The sequence below is a fragment of the Rosa rugosa genome, chromosome 5, assembly GCF_958449725.1.
Source record: "Rosa rugosa chromosome 5, drRosRugo1.1, whole genome shotgun sequence".
Lineage (NCBI taxonomy): Eukaryota > Viridiplantae > Streptophyta > Magnoliopsida > Rosales > Rosaceae > Rosa > Rosa rugosa.
In genome coordinates this window covers 24,137,634-24,152,969 of record NC_084824.1, presented here as the reverse complement: position 1 = coordinate 24,152,969, position 15,336 = coordinate 24,137,634, and the positions used below count along the sequence as shown (strand labels likewise).

General features: G+C 35.9%; 2 protein-coding genes and 2 long non-coding RNA genes across 4 annotated transcripts; 2 read left to right on the top strand and 2 right to left on the bottom strand.

The window, feature by feature from the left end:
- Window positions 1-75: 75 nt before the first annotated feature.
- On the bottom strand, window positions 76-2,568 carry LOC133707830 (uncharacterized). Its single transcript, XR_009845316.1, has 4 exons — window positions 2,239-2,568; window positions 1,403-1,970; window positions 1,161-1,307; window positions 76-271 (listed from the first exon to the last, which is right to left on the bottom strand). It is a non-coding gene; the product is annotated as an uncharacterized LOC133707830 (long non-coding RNA).
- A 2,378-nt stretch (window positions 2,569-4,946) lies between these two features.
- Window positions 4,947-6,883, top strand: LOC133710930 (small ribosomal subunit protein uS5w-like). The gene is made up of 3 exons (XM_062137085.1): window positions 4,947-5,599; window positions 5,981-6,057; window positions 6,302-6,883. The coding sequence occupies exons 1-3, from the start codon at window positions 5,202-5,204 to the stop codon at window positions 6,319-6,321; spliced, it is 495 nt and encodes a 164-aa protein (XP_061993069.1). The 5' UTR covers window positions 4,947-5,201; the 3' UTR covers window positions 6,322-6,883.
- A 1,292-nt stretch (window positions 6,884-8,175) lies between these two features.
- Window positions 8,176-10,668, bottom strand: LOC133707835 (uncharacterized). Its single transcript, XR_009845317.1, has 4 exons — window positions 10,339-10,668; window positions 9,503-10,070; window positions 9,261-9,407; window positions 8,176-8,371 (listed from the first exon to the last, which is right to left on the bottom strand). It is a non-coding gene; the product is annotated as an uncharacterized LOC133707835 (long non-coding RNA).
- A 1,816-nt stretch (window positions 10,669-12,484) lies between these two features.
- LOC133708430 (small ubiquitin-related modifier 1-like) lies at window positions 12,485-15,108 on the top strand. Its single transcript, XM_062133891.1, has 3 exons — window positions 12,485-12,881; window positions 14,439-14,591; window positions 14,707-15,108. The coding sequence occupies exons 1-3, from the start codon at window positions 12,753-12,755 to the stop codon at window positions 14,773-14,775; spliced, it is 351 nt and encodes a 116-aa protein (XP_061989875.1). The 5' UTR covers window positions 12,485-12,752; the 3' UTR covers window positions 14,776-15,108.
- Window positions 15,109-15,336: the final 228 nt, after the last annotated feature.

The following is a 15,336-nucleotide window of genomic DNA, read 5'->3' as shown; positions in this document are numbered from 1 at the left end:
TCACCAGTAAAGTCACATTATAAAAATAATGTTTCATTAAGAAAAATTAGACATAACAGTGACGCTATAAAAAGATACAAAAAAGTAATTGATTTAATTCACTTGCATCCTAGGCTCTAAACAAATTTCTAAAATTTCTTCTATCCTTGCTACTCTTCTTCATATCCTTTTTCTTCCTCGCTGGAATTTCTGCTTCTTCTTCATGATCTTCTTCTTCACTTTCTTCCTTATGTTTTCTTTTGCCCCGCCCCATGTCTTCTATCTATATATCCTGTACAAAATTGTGAAAATGAGAATATCATCAGTGACTTTGACAATTACATGATCGGTGATATGGTCAGTGATATATTCATGACTATGACATGATCAGTCACATGGTCAGTGACTTGAGGTTAACGGTGACCCGCGAATGAGTAAGATGCTTACAAAGACTAGGCTACCAAGGGTGCAAATGACCTGGATTTCATACCAACACAGATTCAGCAACTTTTGTAAGATACTCAAGTGAAAACTAGATACAGGCATAATTCAAAGGTGACACAAACGCTGAAATACGACTTGTAACTTCTGTGTTACTTTATAATCCTTAGTCAGGTATACCACACAAGTGGAAGCCCTCAATTAGAACATCAACCACATAGAGCATTATGACTTGAAAGCTATTAAAGTAACAATGCATACAGGAAATCCCAGGTTCACCACATACCACTTCATTGCACATTGCTTGCAAATACACGACATTCCTCACATTTCACATTGTTACATATATCAAGTTCCTATATCACTTCACAAGCCACCCTGTAACATGCACCAGCTAATAGAACCATCAACAATGCAATGTTCCACTCGATTCTATAGATTCTTCTTAAGGCATTTTGTCTAGTCAGATATTTTGTGCAGGTAAATAAAAGGATAAGGAACTTTGAGAGAGTGAAAGTGCTTCGGAAAGAGAGATTCCTAGAGATCTATCATTGCAGAAAGTTGATGTTGATTTCCAACATTTGGCCTGCATGGTTTTGGAGGTCATGGCACAATAAATAGAGGTCTCAATCAATTCTGATTCAACTAATTACTTTGCAGCTAAGAAGTTACATGATGCAGTAACTTCATGTGTTAAAATTTAAAAATTACAAACACCCGCAAAGGAGGGAAGGCCATACCTCGTATGTTAAAATACCTCCAAAAGTACTGGGCTGTCGTAGTGTGACATTTGTTATGGTACTATTTGCAGAAAGTATACAAATAACCTGAGATCCTTGTTGAGAGAATGTCATAATCTTCATCTTTATGTTTAAATTTAGTCAAAGCTGTAGTAATGTAAAAGCACTAATCAAACTGCTACCAAAGAAGTGCGATATCCCAAAACGCAAGGAAATAGAGCAATGGAAATCAAATAACAAACCTGATGCGGAGGAGTTTTGCTTAGGTCGCCTATTGCGGAGGCGCCGCTTCTTCTTCTCCTTATTCCAACCCACACGTCTTGACTTCTATTAATTGTGAAATCTAAATAATGAAAGCTACAAGGCTGTATAACAAACAGTACAACAATCTCTGAAAGATGCATTTCCAAGGGATTCTATTTGATCCTCTGAACACACAAACAAAAGATCATCCACACTATTCTCTAATCTTTAAGCAACACAATCGCTTTCACTAAGTAGATGGCAAGAATTGGAAGCTATATATCTAACCACCATCATCCAACTACTTAAAAATAACAGTTTATCCGCACAAAAACAGTGCGAAACAGAAGCTACATTGAACCTAATCGAAAGTAAAAAGAGGCAATTTATCAAACAGGTAGATGGCATGCCAAAAAATCAAACTTACAAATCAATTGAAGGGTACCAGTTATAGTGTGGTGGAATTTGGATGGAGTACTGTAGGTTTTTCTCCTCCTCAGCAGTATGAATTATAGTCATCATTGTACTCACTGCCTACAAGAAGGATAGAGCTAAAACCAACAATATCTGAAACTCACACCGCTTCAATTAGATCAAAGAAAACAACTAAATCGAAGCGTTCATGATTCAAAACTACTCAAACCAAAGAAAATCACATCACGCTAAATCATCTAGACAAATTCTTCCATATCAAACACTGTTGCTCAATTTTCCTCTTTCAAAGTTTCACAGAAAATTTACCAATAATCATACAAAACACTAAGGAACAACGAGAAAAGTAAAAACAAAAACGAAAATTTTCGATGCGATTGAAGAAAGGATAAGAAACACTCACAAGATTACTGATAATGCAAAAACCAAAGCTTTGAATTTTCAGCGCACCGCTCGATCTTCTACCATGACTTGTACGCCAGCAAGGTCGAGTTCCAGTCGCCGTCCGTCTGCAGGAATGAGAACACGTGCTCCAGCACCTCCTAGGGGAACGACCGCTCCATTTTCAACATTTTCCAAGCTCGAAATCGATTTCAAATCCAAACGACGTCGTCCTGCTCCGGATGCGAAGCGAGGGCAGAGAAACAGAGAAGAAGAAGATGCACGCCATTGGAGAGAGAGAGAGAGAGTTGGGATAAAAAAAGCTCCGATCAGAATCGCATCAAGGTTTTAGATTTTGATCAGATAATCGTCTTCTACCAATCTAATCTGGTCAACGAGAGAGAAAATTTGAGCTTTGAGATTTTGAATGAACAGTTATAACGTGTATTACCCTTCGGGGCAGAATCGGAATCAAAAAAATTAAAAACTGGCCTTTTTTAACATCACTTCATTATTCATAAGGACTAAATTAATATTACTAGCAATTCATTATAGACTTTTTTATCAAGTGGGAAACTAGGTGACCTTTTTATCATTTCACTCTCTAAAGTGACATTTTCAATCATTTCCCTAAAAAAAAATTCAATTATTGAATTGAAAAGTCTGGGTAGAACTACATTTTTTGTTTTTTAGAGATAGATATATAGGAATAAGAGAAATTTTCAATACACACCCCAAACTACTTAATACACATTCCTATTATTTTATATTTCAAATAAGATTTTATAGGTAGGTTAAATGACCAAAATAGACATATATGTATTATAAGAAAAATAATAACAATCATATATTTCTTATATTATTTTATAATTATAAACACAATAAATTTCTATACATGGCATCCTCATTTAAAACAAGAATAAAGTTAGAAACCATTTAGTTTAAATTTTCCTTAAATAAATTGTAATTAAATGGGGTGAGAGACCATATAATTTAGAATTTCGAAATCAATAACATTAAATATTTTTAAAACATATCGCATTATTCCCACTTTTTAGTCCCTTTTTTTTTTTTTTTTCTAAAAGTTAAGATATATTAGTCAATTTATTATCTAACATAAAATATCAGAGGTATAAAACTTTGTAATTATTAATTTGTTTGACCATCCAATGATAACTTCGTAGTTCTGGCTTTGTGAAGAAACTACTGTTACAGTTTTGGTTGAATGTTCGACTCAAAATTTTATACTTGATCAATAGGGTATTTGGTGGATGAGAACTCAAATAATACAAAAACTATTTCTAAGCATCATTTAGGGAACAATAATGAATCCTTATGGATTTCCCAATAACTAACACAAGTAATTAATTTTTTCAATTATATATACTCATCAAATTAAATAGTAGCCTTAATGTAGTTAAATAATAGTGTATTTCATGGTTTTTTCGTTTAAGGATATTTTAGGTAATTTGGATTGTGCATTTAGTAAAATATTAGAATGAGAAATTAAATGGTAGGTGTATTGAGTAATTAGAGGTGTGTATTGATCAATAGGGTATTTGGTGGATGAGAACTCAAATAATACAAAAACTATTTCTAAGCATCATTTAGGGAACAATAATGAATCCTTATGGATTTCCCAATAATTTTGATTATGCTATTTATTAACCTTAGGCGATATTGTTTACAATTTATTTTGAATTGAAATCAGAATTAGTATGATTACTAAAACGTCCCATTTGATAAGTGGCTGAAACCCTTTTTTTTTTTTTTTTTGAATAAAGGGCTGGTGTGGCTGAAACCTTGTTTTAAAATACATCAAAGTTCGGAAAAGTTACGTAAGAATTACTTTTTAATATATGATGATCATAGTTGATAGATCCAATCACATACATGAAAATTTTGATTTTATACAGTGTATATGTAATTGGTATATTAAAACAAATAATGATGATGATGATGATATGATTTTTTTATTTTTTATTTTAGTTTGTAATGACGATAACGATAACGATGATTGAAGACAAGCTACATAGGCTCCGACTTGAACAGATCCATTAAGGGACAACATCTTCTCTCTCTCTCTCTCTCTCTCTCAATTTGGATTCTGGCAAATATGTGTATAATTGAGTTTGTGTGACACAAACGATCAAAAACCCAGAGAGAAGAAGAGATGGATCAGTATAAGTATTATTAGTAGTTTAGTACTAATGGTATAATTATTCATTCACTCTTGAATTTTACGCTCCGAAGAAGGAAAAGGCACCGCTGCCGTCGAACCTGGCCAAGTTCGATAGAGGAAAGCAGAAGAAGAAGAAATGGAGCGATCTGAAATTTTTTCTTCTGAGCTCGATAGATTGGAAAGAAAGAGAAAAATTATTTTCGTAATAATTTATTAATTTTTTTTTTAATGAGAATTATTGGTTACGTGTCAAATTATTATTCGTGGGACAGGGTAGGGATAGAGACAGTGGATTTCCTCTTATTCCCATACCTATTTTAAGTAAGTAAATTTGTCATTAATATATTAATATAGAAGAAAAATTGAAAAAAAAAAGGGTCAATGATAAAAGAGGTCATTTTGAAGTGTCTTATTATAATTCAGGTAACACAAATGTCCCCATGATAATTAAGGTCACCCATTTACAACCTGCCACTAGAGTTAAACTTAATTACAAAAACTGCCACCGACAGCTCTCTTTCTCCCTCCCATTAACCAAGCCTGTCTGAACCCCTATTCATTCAGACTCTCGACCCTTACCGAAAACTCTCTCTCTCTCTCTCAAATTCTCTGCATCTGGATTTTTTGTTCGTTCGCGGAGCTCAGAAATTGATGGCTTCTTCGTCGTTGAGATCTTCGTTGACGATAATGGTAGCGGCCGCTGTGAACAATGGCAGAGCTGGAAGGTTCGAGAGGCAGCAACTCCATCCCGCTCGGCAAACGACTTTGTCTGTTCGATTCAAGCCGGCGTCTTCCTCGACTTTATGGATGAAAGAGGAGGCGGCGCCACTGGCGAGCCTGGAGGCTTCGGCCGCGGAATCAGAGGCTTCAAGGTCTTTGTCGTCGTCGGCGACAGCAAAAGCCATGTCGGACTCGGCATCAAGTGCAGCAAGGAGGTTGCTACTGCTATTCGTGGAGCCATTATTGTGGCTAAGCTGTGGGTGATTCCTGTGAGGAGGGGTTACAAGATCGGAAAGCCCCACACCATGCATTGCAAGGTCACCGGAAAGTGTGGCTCTGTTATCGTGGGGATGGTGCTTGCTCCTCGTGGTTCTGGTATTATGGTGGCTAGGGTTCCCAAGAAGGTGTTCCAATTTGCTGGTATTGATGATGTGTTCACTTCATCCAAGGGGTCTACCAAGACTCTCGAAACTTTGTCAAGGTTTGCTTCTTAAACGCACTTGTTTTTTGGTTGTTGTTGTTGTTAATTATTGTGTTGGTGACGTGTAATTCATACTTGAATTGACTGATAATCTCTATTGATTCATATGTGTTTAGGTGCATATTTATCCCAATATTTTGATTCTTATGTATCAACTCTGTTCCCCTGAATCACGAATTTGAGGTTTTCTTATCTAATTGTTACAATTATTCATATTTCAAGGTTGTTGAATCGGTTTTTAGAGCAAGTTTGAAGCTTTGCTGGGTTGCTGTCTTATCATATTAACTTGCAAGATCTCGAATATGTAACTATTTTATGAGCTGTATATGGTTATTTTGATGTTGTACTGTAGGAATAATGATTGAGCTATTTAAAGTGAAGGAAAAGCAGAGGGAGCTTGCTGAAAATGCCAATGGAAAGTCACCGGTTAAGAAGCAAAGTTCTGGAGAATTACAAAGGTATGCCATGTTAAAGTTTTACATATCTGCATATTTGTTACGTTTAAGCAAGTAGCACATAATATTAACTTTGTATCTGTTATTGATTATGTCCAGCATGCAAATGACATGAGTTGGTGCATAAATATAATGATAACATAGGGTTTTCTGATTAATACTTCAATTCACTAATCTCATTCTCTGTCTTGATCACCCAACCACATGTGTACTTGCATGTATTTTGACATTTATCTTACTATCGTAGGCTTTACCCCACTTCCATAACAATTGGCTGTGCAGTCCTCGTTTGAAGTTGCTACTTTGAGCTTGTGTCATTCTTTGTATTCAACAATGGCTGGTGAAGTAGTGACCGCAAATGAAAATGGCAATGGCAACATCCAGCTGAATCCACAAAGGACTTACCAAGTTGTTGTGGTTGCAACTCGAGAAATGGGTATTGGAAAGGATGGGAAACAGCCTTGGAGACTAGCTTCCTTATGATCTCAAGTTCTTTAAGGATGTCACTGTAACCACATCAGATCCCGGAAAAAAAGAATGCAATTATAATGGGCATAAAAACATGGCACAACATTCCCCCTGAGCATCGGCCTTTACCTAGACGCCTTAATGTTGTTCTGACTCATTCGGGGAGTTTTTTTTTATTTCTCTTTAAAACAGTAACTTTGTTCGTGTTTAAATTGTGGTTGTGTTGTTGTGGAAGTTATTTATTATATTTTATGAGAGTGATGTGTGGTGATTTCTGTTGTGGGGTGATATTGTGGTTATTACTTATTAGAACTATTGTCAATATAGCGTTTGAGTTCTCATGCCTTATTCTTTTTTCGGATCTTGTATTCTCTTTTGGCATGTTCCTATACAATGAATGGTTGAATATAGCTAAACTCCATAAGTCACTGGTTAGGTCACCAGTCATGTTCAATGTTGATCACTCACTGTCAATCACATATCACTTGCCAAGTTACTGGCCATGTCACAGTTATAAACATGTCACTGTCAATCCCTGTCCATGTCACATAACCTCAAGTAACTAGCAATGTTACTGTTCATTGTAGCATTGGCTATGTCACTGGCCAAGTTACTAGCCATGTCACTGTTAATCCTTAGCCAGTGAAGTCATTGTTCAAGCCAAGTCCCTAGTTAGTGAGGTCACTGGTCAAGTCACTGTTAACCTCAAGTCACTGACCATGTAACTGTCTCAAGTCATTGGTCAAGTCACTGACCATGTAACTGTCTCAAGTCACTGTCAATCACATGTCACTGTCTCAAGTCACTGTCAATCACATGTCACTGACCACATCACTGTTATACACATGTCACTGACTGACCACGTCTTGAGAAGAAATCCCCTCTCGAACAATATAAGTGAGAAGTAATCTCTTTCCTCAAAGGAAATCTGTGTGAGGAGCTATCCCCTCAAAACAAATTTGGGTGAGGAGTAAGTAATTCCCTAAAGTGGAATCTGTGTGAGAAGAAATCCCCTCAAGGCCAATATGAATGAAGAGTAATCTCCTTGAGGAGATATTTGGGTGATACCGTTAAGGCAAATTAGGATGAGGAGTAAGGTAATTCCCTAAAGATGAATCTCTGTGAGGATTGTGAGGATAGATCCCCTCAAGGCTAACATGGGTGAGGAGTAATCCTCTCGAGGCGAATCTAGATGAGTAGAAATCCCCTCAAAAGGAATCTGGGTGAGGAGGATTGGACCAATTTACCTATAAAAGTAATTTTGATCAAGTCCCTAGTTAGTGAGGTCACTGGTCAAGTCACTGTTAACCTTAAGTCACTGACCATGTAACTGTCTTAAGTCACTGGCCAAGTCACTGACCATGTCACTGTCTCAAGTCACTGACCATGTAACTGTCTCAAGTCACTGACTAAGTCACTATCTCAAGTCACTGACCATGTAACTGTCTCAAGTCACTGGTCAAGTCACTGACCATGTCACTATCAATTCCTGGTCAAGTCACTGTTAATCTCAACTCACCGGCAAAGTCACTGACCATATCACTGTCAATCCATAGCCAAGTCACTGTCCATCTCAAGTCACCAGTAAAGTCACATTATAAAAATAATGTTTCATTAAGAAAAATTAGACATAACAGTGACGCTATAAAAAGATACAAAAAAGTAATTGATTTAATTCACTTGCATCCTAGGCTCTAAACAAATTTCTAAAATTTCTTCTATCCTTGCTACTCTTCTTCATATCCTTTTTCTTCCTCGCTGGAATTTCTGCTTCTTCTTCATGATCTTCTTCTTCACTTTCTTCCTTATGTTTTCTTTTGCCCCGCCCCATGTCTTCTATCTATATATCCTGTACAAAATTGTGAAAATGAGAATATCATCAGTGACTTTGACAATTACATGATCGGTGATATGGTCAGTGATATATTCATGACTATGACATGATCAGTCACATGGTCAGTGACTTGAGGTTAACGGTGACCCGCGAATGAGTAAGATGCTTACAAAGACTAGGCTACCAAGGGTGCAAATGACCTGGATTTCATACCAACACAGATTCAGCAACTTTTGTAAGATACTCAAGTGAAAACTAGATACAGGCATAATTCAAAGGTGACACAAACGCTGAAATACGACTTGTAACTTCTGTGTTACTTTATAATCCTTAGTCAGGTATACCACACAAGTGGAAGCCCTCAATTAGAACATCAACCACATAGAGCATTATGACTTGAAAGCTATTAAAGTAACAATGCATACAGGAAATCCCAGGTTCACCACATACCACTTCATTGCACATTGCTTGCAAATACACGACATTCCTCACATTTCACATTGTTACATATATCAAGTTCCTATATCACTTCACAAGCCACCCTGTAACATGCACCAGCTAATAGAACCATCAACAATGCAATGTTCCACTCGATTCTATAGATTCTTCTTAAGGCATTTTGTCTAGTCAGATATTTTGTGCAGGTAAATAAAAGGATAAGGAACTTTGAGAGAGTGAAAGTGCTTCGGAAAGAGAGATTCCTAGAGATCTATCATTGCAGAAAGTTGATGTTGATTTCCAACATTTGGCCTGCATGGTTTTGGAGGTCATGGCACAATAAATAGAGGTCTCAATCAATTCTGATTCAACTAATTACTTTGCAGCTAAGAAGTTACATGATGCAGTAACTTCATGTGTTAAAATTTAAAAATTACAAACACCCGCAAAGGAGGGAAGGCCATACCTCGTATGTTAAAATACCTCCAAAAGTACTGGGCTGTCGTAGTGTGACATTTGTTATGGTACTATTTGCAGAAAGTATACAAATAACCTGAGATCCTTGTTGAGAGAATGTCATAATCTTCATCTTTATGTTTAAATTTAGTCAAAGCTGTAGTAATGTAAAAGCACTAATCAAACTGCTACCAAAGAAGTGCGATATCCCAAAACGCAAGGAAATAGAGCAATGGAAATCAAATAACAAACCTGATGCGGAGGAGTTTTGCTTAGGTCGCCTATTGCGGAGGCGCCGCTTCTTCTTCTCCTTATTCCAACCCACACGTCTTGACTTCTATTAATTGTGAAATCTAAATAATGAAAGCTACAAGGCTGTATAACAAACAGTACAACAATCTCTGAAAGATGCATTTCCAAGGGATTCTATTTGATCCTCTGAACACACAAACAAAAGATCATCCACACTATTCTCTAATCTTTAAGCAACACAATCGCTTTCACTAAGTAGATGGCAAGAATTGGAAGCTATATATCTAACCACCATCATCCAACTACTTAAAAATAACAGTTTATCCGCACAAAAACAGTGCGAAACAGAAGCTACATTGAACCTAATCGAAAGTAAAAAGAGGCAATTTATCAAACAGGTAGATGGCATGCCAAAAAATCAAACTTACAAATCAATTGAAGGGTACCAGTTATAGTGTGGTGGAATTTGGATGGAGTACTGTAGGTTTTTCTCCTCCTCAGCAGTATGAATTATAGTCATCATTGTACTCACTGCCTACAAGAAGGATAGAGCTAAAACCAACAATATCTGAAACTCACACCGCTTCAATTAGATCAAAGAAAACAACTAAATCGAAGCGTTCATGATTCAAAACTACTCAAACCAAAGAAAATCACATCACGCTAAATCATCTAGACAAATTCTTCCATATCAAACACTGTTGCTCAATTTTCCTCTTTCAAAGTTTCACAGAAAATTTACCAATAATCATACAAAACACTAAGGAACAACGAGAAAAGTAAAAACAAAAACGAAAATTTTCGATGCGATTGAAGAAAGGATAAGAAACACTCACAAGATTACTGATAATGCAAAAACCAAAGCTTTGAATTTTCAGCGCACCGCTCGATCTTCTACCATGACTTGTACGCCAGCAAGGTCGAGTTCCAGTCGCCGTCCGTCTGCAGGAATGAGAACACGTGCTCCAGCACCTCCTAGGGGAACGACCGCTCCATTTTCAACATTTTCCAAGCTCGAAATCGATTTCAAATCCAAACGACGTCGTCCTGCTCCGGATGCGAAGCGAGGGCAGAGAAACAGAGAAGAAGAAGATGCACGCCATTGGAGAGAGAGAGAGAGAGTTGGGATAAAAAAAGCTCCGATCAGAATCGCATCAAGGTTTTAGATTTTGATCAGATAATCGTCTTCTACCAATCTAATCTGGTCAACGAGAGAGAAAATTTGAGCTTTGAGATTTTGAATGAACAGTTATAACGTGTATTACCCTTCGGGGCAGAATCGGAATCAAAAAAATTAAAAACTGGCCTTTTTTAACATCACTTCATTATTCATAAGGACTAAATTAATATTACTAGCAATTCATTATAGACTTTTTTATCAAGTGGGAAACTAGGTGACCTTTTTATCATTTCACTCTCTAAAGTGACATTTTCAATCATTTCCCTAAAAAAAAATTCAATTATTGAATTGAAAAGTCTGGGTAGAACTACATTTTTTGTTTTTTAGAGATAGATATATAGGAATAAGAGAAATTTTCAATACACACCCCAAACTACTTAATACACATTCCTATTATTTTATATTTCAAATAAGATTTTATAGGTAGGTTAAATGACCAAAATAGACATATATGTATTATAAGAAAAATAATAACAATCATATATTTCTTATATTATTTTATAATTATAAACACAATAAATTTCTATACATGGCATCCTCATTTAAAACAAGAATAAAGTTAGAAACCATTTAGTTTAAATTTTCCTTAAATAAATTGTAATTAAATGGGGTGAGAGACCATATAATTTAGAATTTCGAAATCAATAACATTAAATATTTTTAAAACATATCGCATTATTCCCACTTTTTAGTCCCTTTTTTTTTTTTTTTCTAAAAGTTAAGATATATTAGTCAATTTATTATCTAACATAAAATATCAGAGGTATAAAACTTTGTAATTATTAATTTGTTTGACCATCCAATGATAACTTCGTAGTTCTGGCTTTGTGAAGAAACTACTGTTACAGTTTTGGTTGAATGTTCGACTCAAAATTTTATACTTGATCAATAGGGTATTTGGTGGATGAGAACTCAAATAATACAAAAACTATTTCTAAGCATCATTTAGGGAACAATAATGAATCCTTATGGATTTCCCAATAACTAACACAAGTAATTAATTTTTTCAATTATATATACTCATCAAATTAAATAGTAGCCTTAATGTAGTTAAATAATAGTGTATTTCATGGTTTTTTCGTTTAAGGATATTTTAGGTAATTTGGATTGTGCATTTAGTAAAATATTAGAATGAGAAATTAAATGGTAGGTGTATTGAGTAATTAGAGGTGTGTATTGATCAATAGGGTATTTGGTGGATGAGAACTCAAATAATACAAAAACTATTTCTAAGCATCATTTAGGGAACAATAATGAATCCTTATGGATTTCCCAATAACTAACACAAGTAATTAATATGGTCAATTATATATACTCATCAAATTAAATAGTAGCCTTAATGTAGTTAAATAATAGTGTATTTCATGGTTTTTTCGTTTAAGGATATTTTAGGTAATTTGGATTGTGCATTTAGTAAAATATTAGAATGAGAAATTAAATGGTAGGTGTATTGAGTAAGGAGTGTGTATTAAGTAATTAGGGGTGTGTATTCTCACCATAAAAAAAAAAACAAACAAACAAACAGAGGAAGAGATGATGAAGTGGTGTTAGCTCAGTGGTTAGAGCATCCACTATCTATGTACGAAGTCATGGGTTTGAGTCACTATGGGGACAGGAGTGAAACCCTTTAATCATCTTTTAAGAAAAAAAATAAAAATAAAAAAATGAGGTAGAATAAGGTGGGGCATAGAAATCTGCTTTTCTATGTACTTCCCCCAAAGAGTACTTATTCGGCTCGCCATTTTTCTTCTCGGTCTGGTCCAGTCTACTCCAAGTCCCCTCAAGCCCCAACCGTGCATCTTCCCAAGAGAAAGTAGCAGAATTCCGATGCTCCAGTTGCGTGTTCTATTCCATTCCACGACCCATTTACTCCAGTTATCACCATTCATTACATGGTTTTTATTTTCTCGTGGGTAATGTTATCGTATCAGCTAACAGTAACCATTTCACATGGGCTTCTCGTTCTTCGGGCCTTTAGAACCTAAACGTTTTTGTCCATTAAAGAGAGTCGGTCTGAATAGTCTGATCGATAAACCCTAGAGAGAAGAAAACCCAAACCCTGAACTGAAAATGGCTGGAAATGCTCCTCAAGGAAGTTCTTCTGAACCAGAATCAGGAGTTACTTCTCAGGCAGGTCAAGAAAAGAAGCCCAACATTAATAATAATACTGAGTTTGTCAATCTCCAGATTTATTATGAGGTTGATTATCCATTTATCTTCACTCTAGCTCTCTCTCATCTCTGTATGCCTGTTCAGTGTTTATGGTGTTAAATATTGTTTCTCAAGTTATTGGTTTTGTATGTGATCAGGGAAATATTATACATCACTTGTAGATATGTCCATATCTAAGTAGATTGGTTGTTGTAGGATTTGTAGTTCTAGCGGTTTATGGTTATATCTGAGTTCCAAGTTCAAATCCCTCTCCCATGAAACCTTTTTGATATAAAAAGGTAAAGGCAGAATTGATTGAGAATTTAGGGTATGATTTGGGGTACTTGGACTTTGGGGGAAATCATGTTTGAGTAAGGGTTGGCGTGGGTAAGTGGGTTGAACAAATTAAGGCCTTGCATTGCATTCCGGGGTTCAGTAAGCTTGGCAGTATCTTTTTTTGAAGGGTAGGTTTTGAAAATGATTGTAGTTCGTTTACCACTGCCATTACAGAGAACACTGTCCACCTCCGGGTTAGTGCTGTTTGTGAGTCAGGAAGCCAGTGGTTTTACACTCCGATTGGTCTCACATGCTCTCTCTTGTAAGATAGGCTTTGGCTAGATGAGCTCCTTGAAATCATCCAGTATGCTCTGTAGATGATGATTTTTGTTTTTCTTCACGGGTTAAGGGTTTTATGTCCCCTGTTTTTATCTTTTTGATTCTCATGATCAAAACCCCTTACACAGGAGGTTCCCTTAAAAATATAAAAGGTAAATAGTATCCGCAGGGAGAAGTATGAAGATATATTATGATGATTATTATCATGCTGATCTGGTGGGAGAAAGGAGAGATGGGGTTTCAAAAGAAGAGATGACAAAGGGAGATGGTGACCACCTAACTAAATTGACTGGTTCACTCTAACCAAATGTGAAAAATTGTGTGTTTTCTAAAACTACTTAAACCTGTCCCAATACATATAAAGTAGTCTTTCTCCCCCCTCCTAAGAAGACTCTCCCAAAATTTTGACTCGACATAGACTGCATTGTAACTACCCTACTGAATTCGAAGCGCTCTTCGAGCCCTTATCTGGAGGGGATCTTGAATTTGGAGGGTGACTGCTATTTTATAGATAAGTGTGTTCTCAGAGTTTGCCTAAACATGTTCCTTAAGACCTAAATGCTATGTTTTACTAGATGGCCAAGTATTGACTACTTTTTTTTTGTCCCCATCATTGTATTGTTAGATTATGCATTCAGTCATTGTTATTATGTCAGATCCACTTGCAGTGATGATCCACAATACTGCATATTTTTCTCAGCGTATATAAAAAAAGTCAAATGCTACATTGTCTACCGACTTTTTTTCCAAACTCAGGTTGCAAACAAAATCCAGACTACATCATTGTTTCAAGATACAACATTGACCATTTAAGTTGGACAAAAAAAAAAAAAAAAAAGGTTATTGTGTAACATTGCCGGTTTTTATCATTTCAAACAAAATGACTCAGTTGATTGGTTTGCTTAGTTAACTTGTCTTGCTTCAGGTTTATTATGTTATACATGCAATTATGTAGTGCTGATCATTGTTTTTCTTCTGCTGGTAATGTAGCAAGATGGAAGTGAAACCAAATTCAGGGTTAGAAGAAATACCAAGCTACAGAAACTTCTGGTTCAATTCTGTACACATCGTTCCCTGGATATGAAAGCCCTGGCATTCTTGTTTGAAGGAACAGAACTTAAACTGGAGCGAACTCCGCAGGAGGTAAAGGTTTATAAGTTAACTTTCCCCCGAGTTTTAAGCTAAAAATCAATGAAAAGTAAATTTCTGTTTTTAAATGATCATTGTCTATGCTTAGTTGCTATATGATTGCTTGCAGCTTCAAATGGAAGATGGTGATGTGATTGATGTCATGATCCACGCCTCTGGGGGTTCAAGGATGGTGTAAACTCAAGTTCAAAGCCTTTGTACAAGTATAGAGTGGAAGGTTTTAGTTGAAGTATGGAAAACTTTAGGTGGATGTTGTGATATAGTTTATATTTGACATCTTCATTGAAAATCCCTTTGGGTTTTTGATGTGTATCAACTTATTCAGTTCTCATCTCATGAATTTGTTTATGTAGTAATGTTGGTACATGATGCTGATCGTTTCTCCTGGATTTGAGATCTAGGCCATTAATTTAGAAATAGAACTGCTAATTTCCTTGTGTCTTAATAGTTAAGGCCTAGGTTTTATGAATTATGTATCAGGAATGGTTTCTTATTTTAGTTGGCTAAGAAAGAGAGATCTGGATGGATCATATATGTTGGTGCTATCCGATTAGTTCAAGCATGGTCATGAGCCTATTTAGTTTATCCAGCCTAATTACTATTCTTCTGCTGGTAACTTTCATGTATATGTATTGTATAATTCCTGTTATGCTCTTCGCTCTTCACTCTTTATACGTTCCACGTAAAAGCTTATATTGGTCACAAACCATTCCTGGAAAAAGGAAAATAGTAGAGCAGA